This window comes from Protopterus annectens, chromosome 5.part0 (genome assembly GCF_019279795.1).
Source record: "Protopterus annectens isolate FY-2018-M chromosome 5.part0, PAN1.0, whole genome shotgun sequence".
NCBI lineage: Eukaryota > Metazoa > Chordata > Ceratodontiformes > Protopteridae > Protopterus > Protopterus annectens.
Window position 1 is genome coordinate 1307365857 of NC_056735.1, and position 26985 is coordinate 1307392841.

The 26985-nt window shown below is 37.3% G+C and overlaps 1 protein-coding gene across 1 annotated transcript in view; it reads left to right on the forward strand.

The window, feature by feature from the left end:
* PROS1 (protein S) overlaps positions 1-26985 on the forward strand; it is a 1920390-nt gene that overhangs the window by 769106 nt on the left and 1124299 nt on the right. Inside the window, exon 7 of the mRNA XM_044071115.1 lies at positions 18582-18707. Within this exon, the coding sequence (XP_043927050.1) occupies positions 18582-18707 (126 nt within the window). The remainder of the gene's footprint in view (positions 1-18581; positions 18708-26985) is intronic.

Sequence of the window (26985 nt, forward strand, 5' to 3'; positions counted from 1 at the left end):
ACCTGTTAAAAAAATAAATTGCTTATGAGTTATCAAAACATTCTAGTGTAAATTCAAGTCACCAAATCCCAACAGTATAATATAGGATAGAAAAATTGTTGTTCTTCATTTAATCAGGAGTCATGGATCCTCGTAGACCACTGTCTTACAGCTGGGTACTCAGTTTTTAGGTAGTTTACATGGACTGCCTCTCAAAGAAGTATTGCAGTTTGAGAAAGGTAAGCCATGGAGAGTGAGAAGGAGTTTAGTACTTCGGTTTAAGGGTGACTAGAAGATTCTGCGTTAGGGAGTGTGATTTGAAATTAGTGTCAGGGAGGTAACTGGGAGGTTTTGGTTTACATAGCAAGTGGGAGTTTTAGGTTTGGGGAGTGTGGTTTGTGATTAATGTTAGAGAGTGACTATGAGTTTTAGGGCTAAGGTTAGGAAGCAAGATTTGGGATTAGGGCTAAGGGGAGAGTGAGACTGTGTAGTTAAGAGTTAGAATTCTGGTTGGGCATAATATTTGCACATAATAGGGTCAAGTTAAAGAAAGGTTAGGCATTTGCTGTTTTAAGCAAGTTGCAGCAGGAACCTGTAGTAAATCTTTGAAAAATATATCATTCTTTTTTTCTGTAATATGGATCAGTTCATTTACTGACCAACTGAATGATTTAAGAATGCATTGCAGTTACAAGTCTGTTTTTATATAATGTTCCAGTAAATGTAACAAGGAATGTAAATCACAAAATTACACAAGCTGACAGAAGGGTATGCTTGGTTACAAGGGAAGAACGGCACATGCAGGCCAAAGACCAAGATGTGATCCTGACTTTGTATATATTGCAATTTCTACTTAGTTGTTTAGATGCTCATAGTTTATAGGTTTGACAGAACAGAGAAAACAGAATGTTTGATAAGCAAAGTTAATTCTGAATAGACTTATCTTTTAGTCTTGTACACTGATCTTAGGGTATAAAGATACATTGTTAGACTAGTCTGAGTGCCGATACGATCACGTAGCCATCAAAGCTAAACATAAGATCTGAAAGATGAAAACAGTTATAATCTGTAATTCATAAAATACAAGACTGACTTCTTCTTAATATATGTACAATGAGCTGCCTCTGTGATTAAATGATTAATGATATGCCATGAAGATGTACACAGGAATTTCAGAACCATGATCTCTGCAATTGTGCAAAGCCACCCATCTACCTTTTAGGTGTGATGGGACTGTAAGCTCATTAATGATTAAGATAATGAAAAGTTGTGGAAATGCATCAACTAATTAAGAAAACTACTTGCCACCATAAAAATGCTTGTGATTAGGGAAAGTATTCTCCAGCAGCATCTGAGTGTGATGAGAACATATTGGGAGGATATTATGATTATGCATGTTGATGTGACTCAGCATATTCACACACACGCACATACACACAAGCACCAAGATAAAAGCAATGCTAAGCTTAAATTTTCCCAGTACACATTGAGTCTATTTTTTACTAGATTAAATGGTATAAATGATAGCAAAGAACGGTATGAAAAAGAGGAAAGAAAGAAGAACGCAGACAAGGGAAGCATTTCAGGAACAAGTAAAATGTAAGAGGGGAAGGTAGGGCAGTCCTTTTTATTTTGCAAGACAGGTGCTCATTCTCTATATACCAAAAAAGTAAGGTAGGAAAGAAAGTTAAGAAAGCTGAAGGAATAGTAAGATGGTTAGGGTTGGTAACAGGGGCAAATGCACAAATATAGATGGCAGGCAAGTCTAACAGGGGAGGTGCTGACACACTGAGGGGAGGCACAGTGGATTAGGAGACATCAGACAAACAGATGGAAGATAGTGGTGATGAAGATTGGATGCCCCCTGCTGCTGGAGTACTGCTGGGTGCTCCATCCTACTGTAGTAAATTAATTGTATTACTTAGTCATCTTACATGCTATTTATGTCTGTGCGGGTCTTAAAATTGTTTTTGCTGGAGCTTTTCTCCCTTGGCCTCCAGTGAAAATGGGTACCATTGCCCGCTCTGACTTTCCTGTTAAATGTCAACCAGTTAAAAAAATAAATAGACTAACTCCTCATCTGTCTCATCCTTGACTGCCTGATGTTCTTGTAGATGTTCTTGCTGCTTTGACTTCCTTGCTGCAACTACTTCCTTATTATCATGTTATGCAACATTGAGAATATCTTGGCACAGGTGCTAAGGTCATTGCATATGGTAACTCTAGATACATCCAGGCAATGAAAACATGGCTTTGACAGCCCAAACACATGCTTCTCAATGATCAGTGTTTGTGATAGGGCATAGTAGTATATATTGTCTGCACAGTCTGTTTAGTTTGGGTAGTTGTCATCAACCAGGGCTCCACAGCACATCAGGTATCACCAATAAGGAAAGTCACCCCTCACAAACTATTGATAGTGATCATGTGTGCATACCTTCCAACCATACTGAATTACTCTGTTTTTACTGAGTTTTGGGGTCCAAATAATGGGGTGTCACGATTCCTGAGTGGCACCCCTTCATTTCCGATTTTTCCAGCCGTTTTGAATTTTTTTTAATTCCGTTCCTATTTGAGTGGGCATCATCACATGCACAATGACATCAGCTCCGTCAGCCTGTCTGAATTGAGCTCAAGGGCTCGTGTGCTTTCCAGCTGGCTGATTGAGTGGATCTAGTGCAGAAATGAAATGAACAACTGCTGCAGAGCTTTGGCTGTGTGTTGAACGGAGTTGGTTGGTGGAGTTATCTGCATGTAGGAAACTGCTGCTGCAGAGCTTTTCTTGTGGAGTTATCTGTGCATGGAACAAATGACTGCTTATCCAGCATGGAGTTATCTGTGCACGGAGGAAACGACTACCTATCCAGCATCGTCGCTGGTGGATTAATGCTTTGGCTGTTTTCCTTTGCATGGAGGAAATGACTGCTGCTTTGCTGATGGAGTTATTAGGTGCAACGTTTTGCTTTTTTTGGCTTTTGAAATGAAATTTGTGTGTGTGTGTGTGTGTGTGTGTGTGTGTGTGTGTGTGTGTGTGTGTGTGTGTGTGTGTGTGTAAATGCCCCCCCCCAATGAATACACCTGATAGCTAGAGGTACTCAGACTCAAACCCTGTAACTTGGGTACAGGTAAAAAGAGCCTAAAGTCCCTAGCCACCACCACTTGTGAATTTATGCCAAATATTTTTCTTCTGTTCCTCATTAAATCTGTGGTTTTCAGGATTTTTGTGGCAAATCACTGAAGGATTGACTTCACTAAATGATAGCCATTTGAATATATTTTTCTTCTATTCCTCATTAAATCTGTGGTTTTCAGGATTTTTGTAGCAAATCACTGAAGGATTGAATTCAGTAAACAATGACAGGCATTTGAATTTCAGACTTCATATTCTTCAAAAAATAAATGGTAACACAAAACATTTTATTCTCGCAATTTTCTAAGTTTATAAGATCACTTTTTGAAATGTGTCCCTGTTTTGGGGCTGTATGCCCCATTATTGGCTTTGTCCAGGTATTTTGTGCAAAAATGTTGAGAGCTATGGTGAGAAGTGAATTCAGTAAATGATACAATTTAAGTTTCAGTCTTCCTGTCTTTCAGGAAACTGCTGATTTGGATTATTGGTATGTTGCTGTGACTATAGTGCACAGGTTCCTGGGTTTAAGACTTGGCAGTGAAATGCATGGTGGTAACACAGCATTTTATTCTAGCAACTTTCCAAAATTAGACAATGTTTAAAATATGTCCCTGATTTTTTGCCTTTTGTCCCCACCCCCAAAAAAAATCTGAAATTGAAAAGTGCGAGAAGCTGTGCAAGATACCTATGGCTTACACTACTGTCATTCTCTCGCTACATATATATATATATATATATATATATATATATATATATATATATATATATTGCGTGTGTCTGTGTGTGTGTAAGTAGACTTTTATGATAGAAATGTTCTGAATTGGGCGGTTTTGTGATTATTGGCTCATGCATTTTGTTTCATTACCTACCGGAAAAATGTTCAAATAATAAATTTAAAATGTGCTCTAACTTAAGTCTAACAAGTGTGCTGTATTATACGAGGAATATAATTTAATAAAGTCAGGAAGGTGTATCAAAGAATGCATGTATGTTTCTTGTTTTGTGTGCAAGAGGCCTATGATTTGAAAACAGCCCAAAGATAATCTTTATCCATCAATGGCCAGATGCATTTTCTTTGGATGTGGTGTGTGGGTTTCAATGCTATTTCAATGAATGAGTTTCAAGGGCAGAGAAGTTTAAATGCCAAGTCTGTTTTCATTGTGAGGCAGTATTGCTTTGTTTAGTAGATATCTATTAGTGTTTGTGCATTGTGCTATAAAATGTAAAAATAAAATCCAAATAATCATTGTAGAAGTAAAGCAGTATGCACATATTAGTGTTTATGATAAATGGGGCGAAATAGCTAGGTAATAGGACATTAGAATGGCTGCAGGGGGACTCCGGTGTCATATTTTGGTTGTCTGTTCTTCAGTTTGCATTTGAACACTTGCAAAGGTTGAAGTTAGATGTATTCTTTATAATTTGCAATTTGTTATGTATCTCCTTCTTTCAAGATAGGGAATAATACATGACTTCTTCCTCATTTGTAGTAATCTCTTAAATATCCATACCAAGGAATAAGCTATGTTAGTAGATACTTCATATACAAATTGACCAGGTGTAAGATGAGGACTCCTGAACATTTTTCTTAACTTTACTCAGCACAGTCTTAACTACATCCAGTGAGATGTAAGGGCACTCCACCTCAGTATTAATAGCAGCATTTTGTATGTTCATTACATTTTTGGCAAGAAAACTCAAAATATTTATTATTTGTAACAACATTGGAATTATGAAATATAACCTCACACCCATTACTTCATTTCCCAATAGTAACACATTTTTATTATTGTTCACTGTATAGATTAATGACTCCGTGCATTTGCTTTCTCAAATGCAGTTCTATTTTCAACCTCTCTGTGATGCTCCTGTAGGAGCCTGTACACATTGTATTCCAAAGCATTTTCTGAAGACAGCTTAAAAAGCAGAAGATAAATAAGTATAAATATATTGTGAACAGTAAAAGCTGTTAACATTGCTGTTTGTACAGTGTTATCACTAAGAAGTATTTTTTACAGTTTTTACAGTAAGGTCATTCATAGAGCCACGGTGGTGCAGTGGTAGCATTGTTGCCTCACAGCAAGAGGTTCTCCCGTTCGATTCTCGGCTGGAGCGCCTTCTGTGTGGAGTCTGCATGTCCTTCCCGTGGTCAAGTGGCATTCGAAAGACATGAGTAGAATGAGTGTGCCTTCGTTGAAGAGTGGGTGTCAAGCTGGCACCTCGGCACCTGTAAAAAAAATCTACTGCCAATCATTAGCGGAACAGAGTTCCGCTGTGGCGACCCCTAACCATGAAAAGCCGAAAGAAGAACAGTAAGGTCATTCATAGTATTTCCATAAATGCTTTAATATAATTAACACAAGCACAGAAATATATTTTCTGCTAAACTTTCACCTATAAATTGTCGTATCTTAGAAATCGTACAACCTAGATCACTTTGTAAATGAGGCATAAGCTTTCACTTTAATGCAAGAAATTCCTCAATGAATGCATGTTTGAGATATTTACATAAATGTGAAAACATATGATTAATTATATAATTAATATGAGTAGTGCTGAATATTGCTCAAAATGTGCAACTTACCAGTGGAAACATTAATCACAGTTTTCTTAAGCAATGTATATAGTGTCACCTGATGGCATGCAGTAGTTTGTAAGTCACTTGGTTTACATACTTACGGGAATTTTGTTTGTTTTCATAATTACTAACAAACAGCTAACTATCTGCTGTATAGTATGATATAAGTAGGCAATGAAAATAAATTGTTGATTCCCTTCATGGCATTTCACACCATATCCCTCAACAGCATGCAGGTCTCTCAGTTATGAAAATATGAACATAAATATGAATAATTGCTTGCAATCAATAACTAATTTCTCTACTGAAAGATATCCTAGATTAACAATCTTGGTGTCATTTTGTTAATATCTCTGTTTTTTCTAATGTTGCCTGTTACTAACTGGTAAGTCACTTAGATAAAGAAGCTAGTCCCAAAAAAAGGTCTGGATGCCATAAGGAGCTATGGATGCTAACTGGAAGTATGGAAAAGAGTAATTACAAGCTTGAGCATTTTTAATTATAAATTTAACAATGCCATATGTCCATTTTAAATGCATGTTTCCTTTTTCTAAACAATCTCATTATGTGTTTATTATACCAATGTTTACATGTCCAATCACCATATTTAGTAATCTTAGTGGAGCCATCTAAACATGCTACACAAATAGTTTTAAGACTCTTCCAATGACACCCTACATGTTCAGCTTTTCCATAAAGACCTTTTGTTAATTACCCAAATCATAGTAAATATTTTCCCTTGAAAGTATCAAATGTCTGTTAACCATCTCAAAGAATATTGAGCTGTGGCCAATATTTCTTAAAGGTACCAACACATTGACATAGGTTCATTGGTTTATAATAGGCTAACGACCACAGGGGCCTTTATAAGCCTAGCCATACACCCAACTCTGTCCAGCAAGTTTTGGTGCCCTAGAGCTCATCTTAAGGGTTGTAAGCTAGATCATAGGTGGTCAAACATTTACAGACTGTCTCTGTCCATTGCAGACATAGGTGCCAGACCTGGTGTGACTTACCAAATCTCATTCCACTAGTCCAGGTTATGCTTGAATAGGGTTTGAGAAGAAATCTGCGTCACATGGATGGAAAGCCTAATCCAGAGAAGGGTTATTTGCTGTGACACATCCCTGTCCCTCCAAAATGCCCTGTTTATGCTACAAGCAAGGTTTAAGTCCCTAGATCAGGTAGTTCTAATGCTGTTCATTTTGCAGATATGCAGAAGGTCTATTAGATCAGATTACAGTGATGCCTTGTAGGCCAGGTATAGATCATACCTCAACAGTTTGTAGGAGACAGAATATAGGAATAGGCTTTGAGGCAATCCACATAGGACATGTTGTTAACATCCTGTATTCTCTTTGTGAGTACCTCTGTGGATGTTCCAGTTTTTGCACATGCATGGTCAGGTATATTATGAAGATGGCATTGTATTCAATGATGGGTCTGATGAGGCTGAAATACAGTATAATGAGATGTCATGTACTTGCTTATAAGTTGAACAACATGTAGTGATTTCTGTACTACCTTAGACACATGTTTGTTGAAAGCCAGGTTACTCTGTATATATGTCCCCAAGTCTTTGACTCCTGGGTCTGCTCTTGGGTCTGTTTTATCAGTGAGGTAGTTCCTGGGGTAGCTGACTTCCCAAAGGGCACTATTATGTATTTCTTGGCACTGAGTTTTAGGTCATGGCTTTGGCATCAATTAGTTTTCTGTGTCAGCCCTTCTTGGATGATATTAGTGTCTGGAGTAGGGTGGGGATTCTATGACAGCATCTTGTCTGCCATCTACAAACATGGTCAGCTAGTGGCCCTTGACATTAGCCTTGACTTCCAAGAAGTAGATACCAAAAAAGAGTTGGACATAGCATAGAGGGTCCCTTGAGGGACTCCACTTGTTACTAGCCTCTTTGTGGAGGATGATTCCCCTATCATAACTTCCTGTTTCATATCTGAGAGCCAGCTGGCTATTCAGCATATAACATAACGGTTTATGCCTAATTTCATGAGTTTGTTTACAATGTCAGTGTAGGGTGCAGTATCATATGACTCAGTCAGGTCAAGATAGGCAGTATGTACCATTTTGCCCTCATCCATTGTCTTGCTGACCTTTTGAAAGAAGTCCATCAGGTTGAGTAGGCATGATCAGCCCTTGACAAAACCAAACTGAGTTAGATCCGTTTTCTGAAAGTTGATGTCATTATTAATCATTTCTGTGATAATTCTTTCAATGGATTTTCATATCAGACTAGTTAGACTTATGGATCTGTAGTTACCAGGGTCTGTTGATGGCCCAACCTTATGCAGAAGATTTACCATTTCGATGACATGCTGTGGCTGAATAGTGACTTCAGTGGTCCCGAAAGGTCATCTTTTATGCTGTTTATGAATCATCCCCATATGTTATTGGGGCCATTGATATGGTGTTCTTAGCCATGTAGAGTGCATTTAGGACATACTCCCTAGTGATAATGGGGGGAAGGGTTTATGTTTGCTGGTATTTTCCTTTGGGGTGGCCAGGCTGGAGAGGGACATAAAACTGGAACTGAATTTGTCATCCAGTAGATTGGCTGTATTTTCTAGATCCCTGTAGGAGGCTCCATTTACAATTAGCTCTGCATACTGTTGTGTACTGCCATTGAGGTTACAGACATACCTAAAGAAAGCCTTATAGTTGTCATTTTTCCTCAAAATTGGCATTGGTATACTTGATTTGCTCTTCCATTTTGTTTAGATGGATGCGAGAGTTTTTATTCTGCTGGGCATTGCACTTCCTAATGTTTGCTATGACATGCCTCCCTTTGTTGCATAACTTATTGATGCTTGGATTCTACCAGGTTAGTTTGGTTTTATTGCTTTTTGTGAAATTTTTGGGTAGGCCCAGCTTTCTCTATGCATCTATTAACATGGTTACACAGGGTTTCTGCGAACAATTCTGCTTAGGCATCTGTGTACCTAGGGTTTGGGGTGGGGGGATTTTGCCAGGTAATCACTTATTAGGAAGTTTGGCTTAAAATAGTTCCTAAATGGTACTGGGTTAGATGGGGTCCCAAGTGTAATTTTTATTTCAAAGGAAACAGCTTTATGGTCTGATCTTACCAGAGAGGACATTACATTGTGGGGTATAGCATTCTCCCATGTTTGTGAGGACCAAGTCCAGTATGTTTGTGCCACTAATGGGACTATGGACTATCAGCTTCAAGGTGTTTGTGTTTACAAACTCAAGGAGATTCTGGACTTGCAAGTTTGGGGTCATGTATAATTCCCAGTCTGTAGTGGGATAGTTAGTCATCCATGAATATGGTATAGGGTTGAATGGGTGAGTATCTTTAAGTATGAGCTATAGGTGTCTTTGATCATGGTGGGTGACCTATAGCTTATAATGGTATAGTATGGGACTTTGTCTATGGTAGTTTGAATGCGGAGTAGCTCAGGTGCATCATCTTTTTTTACCAGCCTTGAGATGAGTTTGAAATTATTCCACATTTATTCAGTAGGATTAAATCCAAAATATTAAACTCCAGATCAATTCCTCAACTTTTTGTGAATAGTTATGCTTGTACATCAGATCTATTAAAAGCAATTCCATATATGTATTATAAGAACCAGTATTCCATTTAATAATTGTGTAGATAAAATCCCTTAATACCAGTGTTGGTTGTCAATCAAAATGCATCTATTTTGCCTGCATAATGACTGTTTTAACATGGAATTCATGTTTGTACTATATGCCAACACTATTCTACATTCACCCTGTATGGTCACAGTTTTCAAAACCACACTCAATACTTCCTCCTTCTGGTCTTCATGTGTTCACAGTGGTTATCCTACTTAACAATGCATCTTGGTACAAATATTAGGTTTGTTTTTTTCCACTTGAATCACCACAGCTAAAGTATTCCTTCAGTAGTTTTGTCCACTAACATTGCAATATACGTGGGTCTCATAACCAAAAGTAGTGCTCTTAGACATAAGCGTGCATGAATTAATAGAATCACCGTTTAGTGTGGTGTATTGTACTCTTCTTTTTTTTCCATTAGGGATTGGTATATGATATCTTCTCAGGGTGAGAAGTGAAGTATCCATACAGAATATATCTTTACTGAGTTGCTATTCCATCAGAAGTAGAACTCCTATATATTTCCACACACATAGTAGCAATCCTGGTAGTCCTTTGCTGCAGGAGGGAGAGCCTTGTGTGGTCAACTTCAGCAACAAGCTACGTTAAGGTCCTTTAAGAAAGAATAGCAGTCTTGTATGAATTTTATGTTTGAGTTCACAAGGAGAAGTCTGTGAAAGTTCTGTGAGGAACTCTAAAAAGTTCATTGACACATATTCTTTGTATACACAGACAGTTTTCTAAGGTGCACTGTATTCAGTTTTAGCTACAGATGATTTTGCGACTGCTTCACAAGGTGGGACAAGATGTACATGTTAAAAGTATATAATTGCAGCATTGTTGTGTTTTGGTATGACTAAGCGCTATGTGGGAGAATGTGGCACAATGAGATTCAACAATATGGCCCACTGAAATTCCTAAGGAAATAGTGGGTATTCTTAGGTGCACATTTAAAAATTTCTTAAAGCATCTTAGAGGGATAATTTTTGCACAGGTTAACACGAGTTACGTGGTGATTTCACTGTCATATTTTGGTTATGTTGCATGTATTGTGCTTCCATAAGGGTCAATTTTCAATTTCTGCTCAGTAAAGAAAGTAACAAATACCAAGAACATGTCTTTACTGAGATGTCACCTAAACCGAAATAAAAATCATATTTCTTTTTTCAAACAGATATAATTTTTATGACTGCAAACATGGCAAGATAAAATGTTTCACAGTATTACATTGCATTGACATCCCTAATGATTGAAGACATTAGCATTCTTAAGTATATTTTATGACTGTGTATCCTATAGTAAATCTGAGAATACCTTCTTAAAGACTCCAAATGGCACATAACACAATCTTTATACATAAATAACACATGTTCTTTTTACATAACAGATGTAAGGTTTCACAGTCATTTCACTGTTACAACCTGGCATATAACATTATACTCTGTTTCTGTTATATATATGTATATGGTATCTTCTCACATTATGGAATACAGCAAATATCCTGAGTATATTTTTTAAGCTGCTGTTATATCCAGCTTGCTCTCTCTACCTAAATGTGCATGATTTGTATCCGTTTTTGTGCCTGCAACTATGGAGTCCTAAAAGTTTTTGAGTTGAGAAAAGATCAGGTTGATGTAGTCAGATTTAGCACTGCGCTCCACTGAGCCATGATGATAGAGTGGTAGTCTTAGATAATTCCTTGAAAGATTTAGTAAGAACTCTCAGATGGGGACTGAAATACTTTCATTTATAGCTACCAAACACTGGACGTCACAGGCATTTACTAGAACTTTTTGGTATGTTTTATTATGCCTGGTGTCCATTAGGAACCAGCATACGACTTCTGCTGAAGTAGGAAAAATTCACCACTTGAACAGAATGCATCAGTACTAAACGAATATTACATCAAAAGTAAAACGCCTATATATATATATATTTTTCCATACAGAACATTATACGACTGCAACTGAATTAAATTCAGCACTGCGCTGCACTGAAATCACTAAGGATACAATGTCAGCTTTTCTTGCATTTCTTATTGTAATTCTGTTAATGTTTTGTTAGGAGAATTCAAAGGGAAGCTGCCATTTAGCTGTCATTCATAAACAGGAATGAAGTGTTATATTTTCAACATCATTTCACCATTACAGCCTGGCATGTTGCATTACACTATTGTTCCACTGGGGTAAATGCAGGATGAGGAAATTCATATGTTCAGAATGTGTCTTCACTAATCTGTAATTGAACTAGAAGTAAAAATCCTATACATTTAACTAACTAGGTAAAGCAATATTTTTGTGACTAAATGCTTGGCATGACTAAACTTTATCTACTGAGAGGGATAATATGATATAGTTTTGATTAAACATTTATAGGAAACCCAGTTAGGAATAATTGGAACATTTTTAAAACTAATGATATGGAGTTGGACTATGTGGGTGATTGGCCGTATTTTCTGTATAAGATGGTTGACAGTTTAAAAAACATGTTTGAGTATGGTAATTCAGAAGGTAGTTTAAGGGGGCTCAACAGAGTTATCACTAAGTGTGGTATTTGCCGACAGTGTTAATATATATTTGATGGACATGTGTTAAGTTTGGAAAACGGTCTTAATAATGTTGTAGTTTTTTTCAGAATGGGAAGTGTCCTACTAATGGGGTTGTTTATTTTGCTAAATGTTCAACTTGCCCAGCTTTCTACATAGGTAAGACTGAATAAACTCTATGGAAGAGAATATACAAACACATCTGTGATAATAATAAGACAGATAAATGCATTATATAAACATTTCCTAGTGTGTTCAAATTTCAAAAGGCTTTATTTGGAATAATAGAGAAAGTAACCCCTAATCTAAGAGGAGGAACCTGGGAAACAAAATTGGACTATAAAGAACTGTTGTGGCAGGTCCAGTTAAATACTTCCAATAAACCAAGCTTAAACAAATACATTACCATCATCCTTGTGTTGAAACTGAAGGCAGACAAATTTTGATTAATTATGACCATTAACAATAGAATTTTAAAGAGATTGGTATTATAGTTTGATATGTAATGTATGAAAATTCAAATTTTAGATGTGATTTATTTATTTTTATGTATTTTTTGAAGAAGACAAGGATCCTGCTTGATAATTTTAATGTGTGCATGGCGTTCTGAATTAGTGGATTTTATGTAACTACGAATTCATATTTTGTATCAATATTTAAACACAGTCTTTATTTGGACTGCAGGTTAGAGATTCCCTTCCCTAGCAAGGATTGATATCAGAGTATAGACAAATAGAAAGAAATGGGGTCCTAATTGAAAGACCAGCACTGGTAGAGATTTTAGTAGAATCTGGAACAGAAGGTGTCATTAAAAAAAGGAATAATTAGTAGAGTATATAAAATATTGCTTGATAACTATAAGAGTCAATCAGAGGATGTTAGAAATAATTGGGAAGAGAGATTGGATAAGCATTTCACAAAGAAACAATGGGAGGATATATGCATGTCTCCCAAATATACAACAAAGTCTACAAGATTTAGGATTTTGGAAATGTTTACATAGATATTTTTATACCCCAACTAGATTCCAGAGAGTTTTTCCTCAGGTAGATAGCAAATGTTGGAGGTGTGAAGGGGAAGAAAGAGGTAACTGGGAACATGTTGTCTGAGAGTGCAGTGGGTTGGCGGACTTTAAGGATTCCCTGCAGGATGCTCTGTCGGTGATGCTGGGTCGGCAGATTGGTGTGATGAGGGAGATTATTTTTCTGATCTGTGATACTGAGTCGGAATTTCATAGTCATGGTAAGACCTTGCTGTGTCTCTAATTAAGGTGGTTGCCAAAAAAAAGCAATTACTAGAAAATAGAAATCAAAATCTAAACCAGCTATATTAGAAGTAGTGAATATAGTAATGGAGATAAAACAACTGGAATTGAGATCTTTAGAAAAGGATAGGAGCAAACTACATAAGAAAAAATGAGAATTGTAGGAACAGTACGTACAGGGGAGGAATGAGGTTTAAAAGAAGGCTGCACTTAAATAAGCTATGTAATGTTTGACTGAAAATAATTGGGAGGATTATAAGTGATGTATAATGTTTGCAACTGGGAGTGTGTCAGTATACTTTGTGATGTTAAATACTTGCAACTAGGATTGTGTTGGTGTGGTTTGTTTTCATTTATATAAATGTATGATTGCTTATGTCATAAGTGATAGTTTAAGAAAGATGTTTATTGTTTAAAAAAATTGAGGCAGGAATTGAATAATTTATGTAATGTTGTATAGGTTATATGATATATAGCAATATATGTGAAGCATAATGTTTGCTAATTTTAACTTATTAATACAGTTTGATTGCTGTACTGCGGTGGTGGTGCTTCGGTAGTATTGTTGCCTCACAGTAAGACTCTGTCCTATTCGATTCTCAGCTAGAGCATCTTCTGTGTGGAGACGTGTGAATGGGCGTACCTTCGTTCAAGGTTTCGCATCACGGCTGGCAACTTGGCACGTAAAAATGTACTGCCAATCATTAGCGGACCGGAGTTCCGCTGTGGCAACCCCTAACTGGGAAAAGCCGAAATAATACAGTTTGATTGCTTTTATATAAATGTAAATGTGCCTATATCACAAGTGATAAAATATTTTTTAAACACCTTTATTGAATTAACACATTCATATTTTATCTTGTATATTAAACACCAGTGGGTTTAGTATATTCTAAATGATGGAAGTATTTGTAATAGATCCAACAAAAACCAAAGAGAAAAAAAAAAGTCTGACAGCAACACAGTGGTATAAAGCAAGTATAAATTAAAAAAAACATCCACCACCACGGTTGTGAGGAAGTGGACCACTTTTTTAAGAGTAAAACAATAAAACAGTAAACGCTTTTGCAACGTACTGTTGCTTCTTCAGACCATTCAAAAAACACATCAGTAACACAGTTTTAAATACTTAAAACAATTACGAACATCCAATGAATGTCATAAAGCAATCAAACAATTGACTGTGAGCATTCAATTCTCTTACCACCTCATGTAACCTATCAAAAATAAACCTAATAGAAATAGCCAGTTGCAGGCTTACAAGAGAATGTGGTAACCTATTAATGTGTAATAAAGCCTGCGTTATAATTAGGTACACAATGGCAGTCCATCCAATCTACTACAGCTCAGATATGCATGCCATCAAAACATTCTGTTGTTAAAAATACATATTCAATAAAACAATTTCACATTTAAAACATACAAAAACATAAACTTGCAATAAAACTGCATATATGGACGGTATATACCTCCTACGAATAATAAAGATCCCATTACGGCATCGTGCGAGCCTATATTAAATGAGGGCACATAAATGATGGCAAAAACTCATTGCCTCTATGGCAAGACACATGCCAAAAAATCAGACATCTAAGATTCAACTGACCATGGTCAAAAATAAATGCCTGCAAGAGCTACTATACCCTGCAAGAACAATATGTTCTACAGAATTGAAAAAGCACTGAATATGAGTTGAAGTCGCTAGCAATACTTACTGAAGTTAGAAATCCCACATATAATCATTGATTTTACCACCTCCTAAGAAATTCTTTAAACAAATAGATTCCTATTACTAACTTTTCTATGGTTCCCAGAGAAACCAAGAATAGCCTATAAATGGCATGTTAGAGCCTGGGACAGTAATGGGATTGGCTTTCCCAACATAGAATTATATTCCAAATCTGTTATTGTTAACGTAATACTACACTAGATTTCATCCATATACACCTCTAGCTGGAAACAACTACATGAAATACATATAACTTCTTCTGAGAACTCAGAAACCCAATTTAAGAAAACCTTTGGAATTAACAACATATTTTGGATACTCTGTGAATATTGCTTATATAATAAGAAATGTGGCCACTTCTCACATGGTATAAACCAAATATTTTATATTTTCAAAAATATAATCAACAACAGTTATAGTTAAAAAAACACCTTTTTCATTACATTTCCCATAGCTTATACACCAGATTGTCTAGATACCTTCAGTATCAATAAGATGTGGAATCTTAAGGAGAATAATCTAAAGTTTTGGCACCAGTTTATAGACAATAAGAACATCCAACCAATGAACTTTATCTTAGCCAGATATAATGTCTGTCAAGATAATTGGCTCTGTATTCAATCTTTAAGACAGTTTGTTGAAAATAAAGTGAGAGTGTCAATAAATCTGGAAACTGATATTATACCAAGATTGATACAACTATTCATATGGTGTAGTTCGATGAACATTGAACATAAATTAAGCATATCACCTGTATATAAAATCGTATGAGAAGACTTGATTATTTTTGACCAAGCTTTTAGGAATTACTCCGTAAAGATTAATGGTGAACCTTTATCTAACGATAATAAGAAACAATTATTAAATTCAATAAAAAACACTTCTTCATCTTCATATTGGAGACTATATACCTAGAGATTTATTCATAGAAGCTTTTACACTCCACATAGAATTGACCTTATAACCAAGAGTAATGAATGCAAATGCTGGAGTTGTGGTGATATTCTTGAAGCCATGTGGGTTCATATGTTCATCGAATGTAGAACTCTCACACAGTACTGGAGTGATTTTAGACATTTCGCCAAAGCCCTGTGGTCTGATAACTGTCAAATTACTAGCTCTTTGATATTATTCATTGTCCCTCCCCCAAGAGTAATTCCTAGACATCAGTTACCTGTTCTTTGGTAATAAGCGGGCAGATGATCCGCTGTGGCGACCCCTAACCGGGAAAAGCCGAAAGAAGAAGATATTTTATCTTGTGTATTAAACACTGATGGGTTTAGTATATTCTAAATTATGGAAATATTTATAATAGATGTTTATGTGAATATAATTTTAAATGCTGAAACATGATTAATTATGCATGACTTATCATTTAAAGCTGGTTGTATGGAGTATTCTCTTAGTTCTGATAAAGTCCAAAGTTTAATAATGTAGACAAAAATGATTAACAACTTTTTTCTATATTGAACTAATTTCAGAGACTACTAAGGGTTGTGTGTACCGCAATACCATTGAGAGTACAGTGTTTTGTGTGTGTGTGTGTGTGTGTGTGTGTGTGCACATCTGAGTGTCTTTTGTAGTTTTAGTGTTACAGAAAGTGTTTTTGTAAGGTATGGTGTAGGGTTAGGGACAGGGTAAGTTTTAGCACTCATTAGTAATGGGTATGGATCTACTCTATCATTTCCCTAAGTACTGTTACCTCATGCAATGTATATATAAGGGTGATTCTCGAAGTGCCTTGCTCTGGAAATCTTATATAAGATTATCCTGAAGTGGTGTAGAGATGTTGTCATTGATTGGCATGGTTACTTATACGCAGAAAAGTCTTTTGAAGTTGACATACTCTATATTTGCAAAACATGCCAAGCAAAACTACAGTCAAACTATTGCTATCAGTGCTCTTCCAAGTAACACTATAAAATTTAATCAAAAACATACATTTATAATGATGTTGTGACTCTAGGCTTAAAAGAAAGATGTATTTCTCTCTAAAAGTGATTTTTTTTAATTATTTTTATATGTCGTGACACAGAAGTGTTTTTTTTTTTTTTTTACTAAAATTCAAAATGCAGCTTCTGTTTTAGAGGTTAGGAGCACAACCAAAGGAAGATCTGTAGGTAATTATTCCACTCACATTCCCTAGAAATTTGAGAGTATGTTAGATTGCAAAACTGAGAGCAAAACTAGACAAAAAGGGTCAGTGATTTGGTGAAATTCTTCTTGATGATGGTCACTAGTTAAGGAGGTCAGTAAGTATGGATGCAGCAGAGCTACCATGATTCAGGCATTTATCTAGTTAAAGCAGAACTGTCTGTGTATAGTACATATCTTAACGTTTAATCTATCCAGGTTTTAGTAGTAAGGTTTCTGTTATGTAGGAGCTTCCTTATTAAGACTATAACCTGCTTCAAAATACAGATGATTTCAGCTAAACTTCAGAAAAGGTTGTTCCTTTGAGTGCTGTAAGACTGTCTGGTAGTGGTGGTTTCAGTACAGCCTATAGTGATGGTTTGCAGTCTAGTCCGTCAGATCATTGGTGTCAGCAGACAAATTAAATGAATAGTGCTTGACATCCCCCATTGACATCATGGTGCATGCATGGCCCTATGGTATTTTAACGCCAAAACGATGTACCAGAGTCTAGAAGAATGCTTTCCAGTGTATTTGTCACTGTTGGTCATTACCATGACATGATCCTTAAGAGATACCAGGAGTTCCTTTGTCAGAGCTGCTTTTTGTGGTTATGGGGTTCCTGCAAAGTGGACAGCTAAGTATTAAGTTTGGTTCTACTAAAAGTGCCCAATTCTCAGGTACTCCAATACAATTATCCTGCAACTGAGGCTCTGGCATCTTGTAACTTGAACAGCTGTATCATGCACAGACTGAACCACATATTTGGGTAAGGTGCAGCAGGCATGGGGAGAGCGTGGAGTTGCCACACCTTGCATAAACACAGTAGAGGAGTTTGGCAAGGCTAGTGTAGCAGCTGTAAGGAGGGAGTTGGGGGGTTGAGACTGCAGGTTAGAGTTTTAGTCAGTGATTGGAAGGTGGATTTAGATTTAGAGAATGGAGAACTTTAGCTTTAGAGAGCAAGAGGGGAGTTGAGTATTAGAGGACTATCATGGATTTTAGGTTTAGGGCGTAAGGGTGAGTTTAGAGTTACGAAAAAATTGGGGACATTAGGTTTAGGGAGAACTGAGTGAAGTTTTAGAGGGAGCAATCACAGAGCTTTTGGTTAGGGAGATGAGTAATATAGTTAAGGTTAGGGACCTGGTGGAATGCTTAGGGATAGATTTAAGGTTCTGGTAGAGCTGTATAGTTTAGTGGGGTTGGTGGTGGGGATGACTATGTAATTCACTAAGCTCAGCCTTATGTGATTTAGAGCACTTGCTAATTACAGCAAGTGGCAGCAAGCAAGTGTGTTCTGAACTACCATAACACAAACACTTTTAGCAGACCAGTGAAGATTTGTAGGACAGATACTGCTAGAGTGGCATTGAAAGAATTATTTTTGTGAGCTAAAGACAGTGACCCAGGAAGATCTGAAAAAGCAGAAAACAGTGTTTCTACTCTAATAATGGCATGATTAACTTAAAGTTGTACTCTTTTTGCAATGATTTAGAGAAAGCTGCATTTTTATTTTTGTGGATAAACCAATAGTCATAAAAGTATTCCACAAAAGTGCTGTCCGGTCAAAGATCATCATATGTTTACATCTCATTTTTATTTCAACAGATATAAATGAGTGTGACACAGTTAATGATGCCTGTGGAACTGCAGTTTGTGTGAATACTCTTGGAAGCTATGTCTGCAAGTGTGACCTTGGTTACAAGTACAATTCCACAACTAAATCTTGTGAAGGTAATTCAAGAACATTTTTTCAATATTATTTTTTTTTTTAGAGAAAATTTTAAACTGTTGTGTTCAAAAAACGTTGAGTTGCTGTAAAATGTCTTTTTAAAAACAGAAAAGTATTACTGAACTTTTAATATATTTGTACTAATTTTGTGCAAGTCTTGCTTGAAGAGAGCTTCTGTGGCAGGTTATCTCACATTGAACGTGCCCTAATATTCCAGGTACTACGTCACAGATATTTTAAGACAATCCTTTTTAAGTAAATAACACTTTTTTTCCACAGAGTCATACCTGTCAACCTCTTAGCACAAGAAATCTGTACACAACTTAAAATAATCGGGGGGACAAAGGCCCAAAATTGGGGACCAATTCTAAATATTGCTTTTATAAACTTAGAAAGTTGATAGAATAATGGGATTTGTGTTAGCATGCATTTTCTAAAGGATTCAATAGGTTGATTGGACACTTTAAATGGGCCATAGGTGTGAGTGAGAGTCCATAATTGGTAGTATTATAAACTTCTAGATGTGAAACCCTCTATCTTTTAAAAAATTGTCATTGAGATGTTGATGTCTTTTTATGAAAATTAATGAATAACAGATTCAGGTGTGGGGGACAGATTGAGGGTCAAAATCCACTCTGCATTTACCTTCTTTCTGTAGGCCTTAGTGATAACACCAAGGTGTTTCTCCAGAAAAAAAGAAAATGAAGAAAAGGAACATGTAATGTGATTGTTGTTCTTACACAGGACTATATGAATACAGTGGTAGAAAAGCTGTCATTCACTATGTTTGCCTGAGGGCTCTCCTATAGCTCATGAAAATGGAATTACCTATCAGGACAAATATGAGTAGTCTGGTCACTAAAAGCAGTCTGTGAGGTAACTATTTTGGGGAATCCTTCCACTCATGCAAAGCAAAATTATCTTACTGACTCCTCCATCAAGTAAATATAATTTGACTGTGATGACAAACATACTTGGGGTGTGGTGTATTTCTTTCTAGGAGTTTTTGACAGTAAAGAAATATATTAAGTTTTACTTCATAGACACATAATGATCCTGAATACCGCATCTAGGCCTTTGTAAATGCCTTCCCATTCACTACTCATTTTCTTATTTGCCCCAAGATCTGTTGCTGAATTCATATTTGAATTTGTACTCCTCCACTATGTCATCTGTGATCAAATTCCACGTATCTCATAGTTTGTGCAATTTCAGAACAGTGTATCGCTAAATATACAGTAGCCATGACACTGTGTTCAAATAGGTCATATGACTGAAAGATCCCAGTGATGATAAAGCTGAAACAATAGAAATGTCTTACCCCCCTCCCCACCCACTAATGTACACATGTCCAGCATACTGCAATTTAAATAACGGCTGTCAAGTTCACAGATAGATACACAGTAGCAGACAGTAAGTCTTCCTGTGGCAAAAGATGGGTGTGTAGCCAACAAAAACATTTCCTCTGTGCTATAGTCAGCTTATCAGTTCGCCTATCTGACAAAGGTGCTGGTCTTGTCATTTGACCAGAAACACTTACTGCATGGAGTGAAACCATATTAGTGCAGCTTTGAATGATTGTGTACTGCAAGGTAATTAAAATGAATACCAAGCCACACTCCTCTCCCTTGCATTATGCAGCCTACCAAGTGTAAGAAAAATGGTTACATACCTTAGTGCTAGATGTCACTGAACAGTGGAGAGCATTCAGACATACCATTCAACACAATATGGCCCACAAAAGCATCAGACTTTCAGGGACGATAATCAGCATGCACTTCTATATCACACAACAGATAAATACAGCCATACAAAGATTCTAGTTAATCTGTATAACACTTTCACCAACCAGTGCTACCTCCCAATACAACAGTGAGCACTAAGCCTGCATAGCCAATGTGCATGCCGTGCCACATATTACACTGTTGTACATTTTAGGAACCACATCAATAGAAAATTAAACTCTGATGCCTGTAACTGAGGCTTGAAGATAAGGCGTCCTGTTCATAAACATTGATGTGCAGTGGAACAGTGTTGGCATGCAGTGTACTTGTATGCCAAAGCCCAGAGTGATTCACAAAGACCTGTACACAGCGGAGCAAGATTATGTATGCAGTATTACTCCAGTGTCCATAATTCACATAGATGTGAACTACGGAGTACAGGAGTACAGTTGCGTAGATATAACTACATACCTACTGTATTGGCAGCTTTTCCTAAAGAAAGGAGGAGCCTGCTTTTGTGATGTGCTGTTCATCATTGCATAGTAAAACAGAAACCTCACCCACAAATGTGTTGCGCTGAAAAGCTGAGGAAAAACAAACAATTTAAGTGGGATGGTAAAACGTGTTCCTTAGCTAAGTAGGGTGCAGTCATTAGGATCCTCTGACCCACACATGTGCCTTCCTGTACAACAGTGACATTAACATCTCCCTGCCATGTTCATGTTGCATAGCTTTAAAATGGTTCCAGCTTAGCCGGAATGGTCAGAATGTGAGAAATCTTTATCCATACACATCTGTGTATATCTGTTTGGAGATGGTACCGGATCCCCACAATATTGTTAGCAATGAGACAAAGGGCACAGGATAGACAGCATTGTGCTAAGTATATTTAGGGCTACAATGCAGTTCAGTTCTGGCTATTCATTACATTTGTGCACTACACAATATATGTATTGCAGAGGTAGTTGTGTTTGCTCCAGTCTAAGTTAGTCTCTTCTATGAATCGCTCTAATGTCAGTATTGCATTCACCATGCAGTACATGTAGAGAATATACACCATTGCATTCACTGTTTATGAATCCCAGGGCATGTCTGGTCCCTGTTCAGGCAACACTTTGGATATACATTGTAGTACACAGCACTAACATGCGGTGTATAATGGCTATACAGTCCACTTTACAGTGTGCATACTGGTGTGGTCCTCAACAGAAATGGCAGATGATCAAGGCCAGCATGGCTTGCCAGATATGCTGCATCTAGTGTGCATGACCTTGCTCTTTGAGGAGGGTAAATGAGCTTTGTCATGTACTGCTGCTGCATTTGCCATTAGTGCACAGAAAATATGAAAAAAAACACTAGCTGCTCTCAGGCCAGGACAATGAGCCTCTTGGTGGATAGTGGTCATGAGTTAAATTTGTATTTCATTCTAAGATGTTTTATCTGGCTACTACAAACTATCACTTGTAATTTATATTTTTCCCTGCATCTTTTACTTAACATTACTTCTTATTGCCTGTTTAGATTAATATTTAATATTAAGTTTTGTCTTGATGAATTCTTTAACAATGCTGTCAGGTGTTCTTATTGAAAGTATTTATTAACTTTATAGTACAGTTCTTTACAGTGGCTCTGTATCTGAGTGCAGGCCTTAGGTGACAGTATTGCTTTGGGCTAGATTATTTTCATCTACGACAGCTCATTATACTGAAATCTTATGTATGGAAGGGCATCCTGAGAATCTGCAACATGAATTCCAGAAGTGGCGAGGGATGATTTTCTACTTTCATAGGAGGCACTGTCATCATTTGAATTTCATGGTTGCTTATATTTACTGGCAGGTTGAGATTTCATGAATTGTTTGGCATTTTGGAGTTTCATTAGGGTTGCATAACCTATGACTGTGCATAAACTTTTTAATCTTAGCACCACCTGATCAAAGCTTGAAATAAAGTAGGTTGTTCATTGCATTTTGGAGTCATGTTACTTAAAAAAGGTACTTCCTTATTCAAATGTGTGTGCAGGCAGAGAAGCAGCTTTGCATTTATGATTAATTTACTTAAGTTCTTTAGTGTTTTCTTAAAAAAAAAGTATTAACATCAGACTCGCTTGTCGTGTGCAATATATTAACAGTCTTGTAAACCTTTTTTAAAACTTCAAAATAAAAAAACAAAAAAATCGTGTGCAGCTTGGTTTCATTATCTTTGCATATTAACAGTCATCTTAAAACGTGACATATGCAATATTATATCATCCTTCACAAAACTATACTTAGCATGATTTTAAGTAAACTCACACCAGTAATATATGCATTGTCAACATCAAACAGGACAAGTAACAAAATAGAAATGAACAATAAGGACATAGGAAACCACCCAGGCAGTCTACCCAAGCCAGTTTGGTTTCTTCAAGAGCAGGTCATGCCTACTTAACCTGTTAAACATCTTTGAGAAGATCATCAAAGCAATGGACAAGGACAGAAACATTCACAATGCCTTCCATGACCTGGCCAAGATATTTGACACAATACCCCACTTGCGCATTGTTGACAAATTGAAGAGGTTGGGTATAAACCCTTATGATGCCCAGTGGATAGCCTTCTGGCTTACAAATAGGACCCAGGAAGTTAGAATTGGGGAGTTCACCTCTAAAAGCAAGCCAGTCACAACTTCAGTCCCTCAGAGATTAGTCCTGGGATTGCTGTTTGGGATCAACTTCTCTGAAGTCAAGGCCGACATTAAGGGTCTCTGGATGACCACATTTGCAAGCAATTTCAAATTAGGAGCAATCATAGAATCCCCCACTGACACTAATGTTGTGAATCAAGAGAGATGGTAACAGTTAACACCCCAACCCCATGTAGAAAATGGAGAAAAAAGGGGGATGATGATGATGATTATGATAACTTGTTTCAGAGCCATGGACTAAAACTGAATGTCAAGAACTGCATAATAGCATCCTTCCAGAAGTCATCCATCCCTGGTAACTGTCATATTGAGACACTCCTGAGAGTTGACCCAGTAGTCAGGGACTTGGAGGCACACACAGTCATTAATGTAGTCTTTGACCATCATGTGTGTACAGTAGTGAGGAAAGCATTGTATGTTGCACAACTTCTAAACAAATATGTGGCACTAGGTCCAAGGAGGTCATTGTTCCACAGTATTCAGCATTCATCAGACCTGTCATTGAGTATATTGCCCTCTTTTTTATGTACCTAACCAGGCACATTCAAAAACTAAGTCCAAAGAGGTTCCTCACTAAAAGAATACAGGGTAAAAGTAACATGTCATCTGCAGACTACCTCAAAGCCCTATCCCTGTATTCTGTCTTTTACAGGCTGTTGAGGGGAGATCTGTGCCTGGCATACAAGGCATTGTCGGACCCCACCCTTATGGATCTCTTGCATATCCACAAAACAAATAGCATCAGAATTAACTAGTCTAAAGAATTGCCTGTGATATAAATAGGGCCTGCTGGATATGCAGGTGTGTATCTCAGAGACTACCTCTTCTTGCTGTCGATCCATGTGAACCAGAGTTCCTCCATAACCCAGTTCAAGTGTAAATTTGATAAGTGGATTGGGAACAGGAAATTTATACTTGGTTTGGCACTAATGTCTCTGATTAGCAAGTGGTTCTTCTCCCAGGCCCCTGCTTGTAAATATTTTATCTCCCAAGCCCCTACTTAAACTTATCAAGTGTACCAGAACATGTCAGAGATTTGAGAATCATGGCTAAGCTTAAAAAGGCCCCAGTAGTAGTTAGCTTAAGACACACTTATGAACCTATTTATCACAGAAAAATATGTTAATTAGAAAAGTATTAGAAATGTTCTATTATGATATGTTTCTATAAATCTTCTTTAATATAAACTGAATATAACATATGATGAAAGCAAGTTGAATTAAGTCTAACTTCTACTAGATGTTGAAATCATCCTGTAAAAAAAAAATACTTTACAATGGTGTGAAGTATTGATCATACACTCTGACTTTTCTTCAACACTTCCCACTGCACAGGCATTACCTTTTCCTAGCCTCTTATGTGCTGATAACTAACATGCCGGACATTTCCTTCACCAGGCCTATCCTCACTCTTCTATACTGAAAAAAAAACTGGTTAACTTATCACACAGTAAAATGCCTGCAAAGTAGTTAATACTGAAAAAACTGGATTCTTCAAGATTCAACGTTTTCTGGTTCGACTTTACAAAAGAAAAAAATGTTTATCTTGTGTCCAGTGGCATCCCCTTGTATCAGTATTGTATGAGCTCAAAGCAGAACATTTTGAAATAGTTCACCTGGTCAGATCTTGTTTAATAAGTCAGTGTTAATAACCTGCCCAGAAATCTTTTCCTCAAAAAGTTTTTAATGTACAATTTTTGAATTCAAGAACAACCCAGAACAGAAATGGATGTATAATAAAAGAGTAATAAGTAAAAGCAAGGTGTGTACTCAATAAATACATGAGTATATTGAACAGCACTACTTTGCCTTATCAAAATGAATGTTCTGTAATTTCAGAGTGCTTCTTTTCATTTTTATGTAAACTTATATATATACTGCGGTGGTGGTGCTGCGGTAGCATTGTCGCCTCACAGTTAGACGTTGCACATTCGATTCTCAGTTAGAGTGTCTTCTGTGTGTCGACATGCGTGAATGGGCGTTCCTTCGTTGAAGGTTGTGCGTTAGGCCCGGCAAGCCAGCACGTAAAAATCTACTGCCAATCATTAGCGGACTGGAGTTCCGACTGTGGCGACCCCTAACCGGAAAAAGCCGAAAGACAGTAGTATATATATGTGTGTATATATATATATATATATATATATATATATATATATATATATATATATATATATATGTATATATATATATATATATATATATAGAGAGAGAGAGAGCTCTCATTTTACATAAAAATGAAAGAAGCACTCTTTAAATTTAAGCATTTGACTGAATATTGTTTATATTTATGATTCAATTAAAAAACAGACTATCATTCTCTAAAATATAAGATTGTTTATAGAATTTAATTAGCAATCTGCAGATGTTCTTCATCTCACATTGCTGCAGTCCTTACACTTGGGTAGTCCGCTGTCCTCGGTCGGCCCGAATATCAAAGTATAAGGCTGACGTCGGTCAAGGCGCATTAGACTGACATCAGGACGTCAGGGTACAAATGCGCATGATCGACGTCATATCCTCAGTCTTTTTTGCCGCATGGTCCGATGCAGAAGCAGCGTTGCAAGTGCCGTTCGGCGTTCTGAAATTTTTCATTGGAGTTTCAGACCGAGTCAAAGTTGGCTAAGTACCCGTTGGGAATATTTTAGTTTTTTCTTGCCTCAGTGGTTTACCGGATGTCAGAAAAAGTGAATAACTCTATTTCTTGTGGGAAACAGATACCGCATAGAGATTATCATAATTTGTGTATACCTTGTTTGGGACCTGAGCACGACGTTGTTGGGTGTCGCTTTTGTGCTAGGTTCAATAAACGCACTATTAAGCGAAGGTTAGATTGTGCCAGGTTGGTCTTCGGGAAGCGGTGCAATTACAATATGCCGTCGGATGCTCCGACACCTGCTTCTTCGAAGAAGCGCAAAGACAAAGCAGTTAAACCCAGACTAGAAGAGTCGTCCAAACCGGACGCCAGTTCTTTAGAGGCGTCAGTGGAACCGGTGGTTCCGACGGAGGCCTCTCTGGAGTCCCAGGGGGAAACTTTGATTTTGCAGGATGTGGCCTCCCAGGAGGCAGGTCAGGCTGTAGGGGCTTCTCAGGTATCTGTACTCCCCTCCCTTCCTAAGGTGATTAGGCCCTCTCCTTCTGTTTCCAAGGCTTCTCCCAGAGGCAGGTCAGGTTTAGCTTCAGTGGGTGTCACTCCTAGTTCTTCAGGTTCTGTGCCCAAGAAGCACATGCTTAAAATGGCAGAAGATTTAATTACCTTAATTAGAGGTTCTATGCCCCCTCCTGATAAGAGGCCTAGGGTGGAACCAGAGTTGGGGGGTTATGAGCAGGCTTCGGATGTGTCTGAGTCTTCGGCTGAAGACTTGCAGGAGTATTCTCCTTATTCTGATTCTGATGTGGATGATTCTACTCCTTCTGCTTCTCCTCCTGAGGATTTTTCTTTTTCAGAGACTCTTCATTCCATGAGGGAGCATTTTAAGTGGGAAGGTCAGGACTTCTCTGATTCCAGGAAAAGGCTTAGGGAATTTTTGTTTTTACCCCAGCATAGGCCTTTGGCTATACCTCCTGTTCTGGATGTTGTGGAAGATGTGTTTGCAGAGGCTTCTCTTAATCCTGATTCTTTGCCTCCTGCTCCTGTTAAACCGGATAGGTACTACAGGGTGCCTGAAGCTCATAAGTATCTTTTTAAGAGTCCTAGGGCGACCCAGAAACTGTTAGTCAGGGGCCTAAGGGTGTTAAGGCTTCTGTTGTTAAAAATCCGGTTCCTCCAGATAAAGAGGCCAGGGCTTTGGATAGATGGGGAAAGAAAGTCTATACTTCTTCCACACTAGCTATGAGGGCTTTGAATTGCCAGTTTCACATGTTGAAATACCAAAA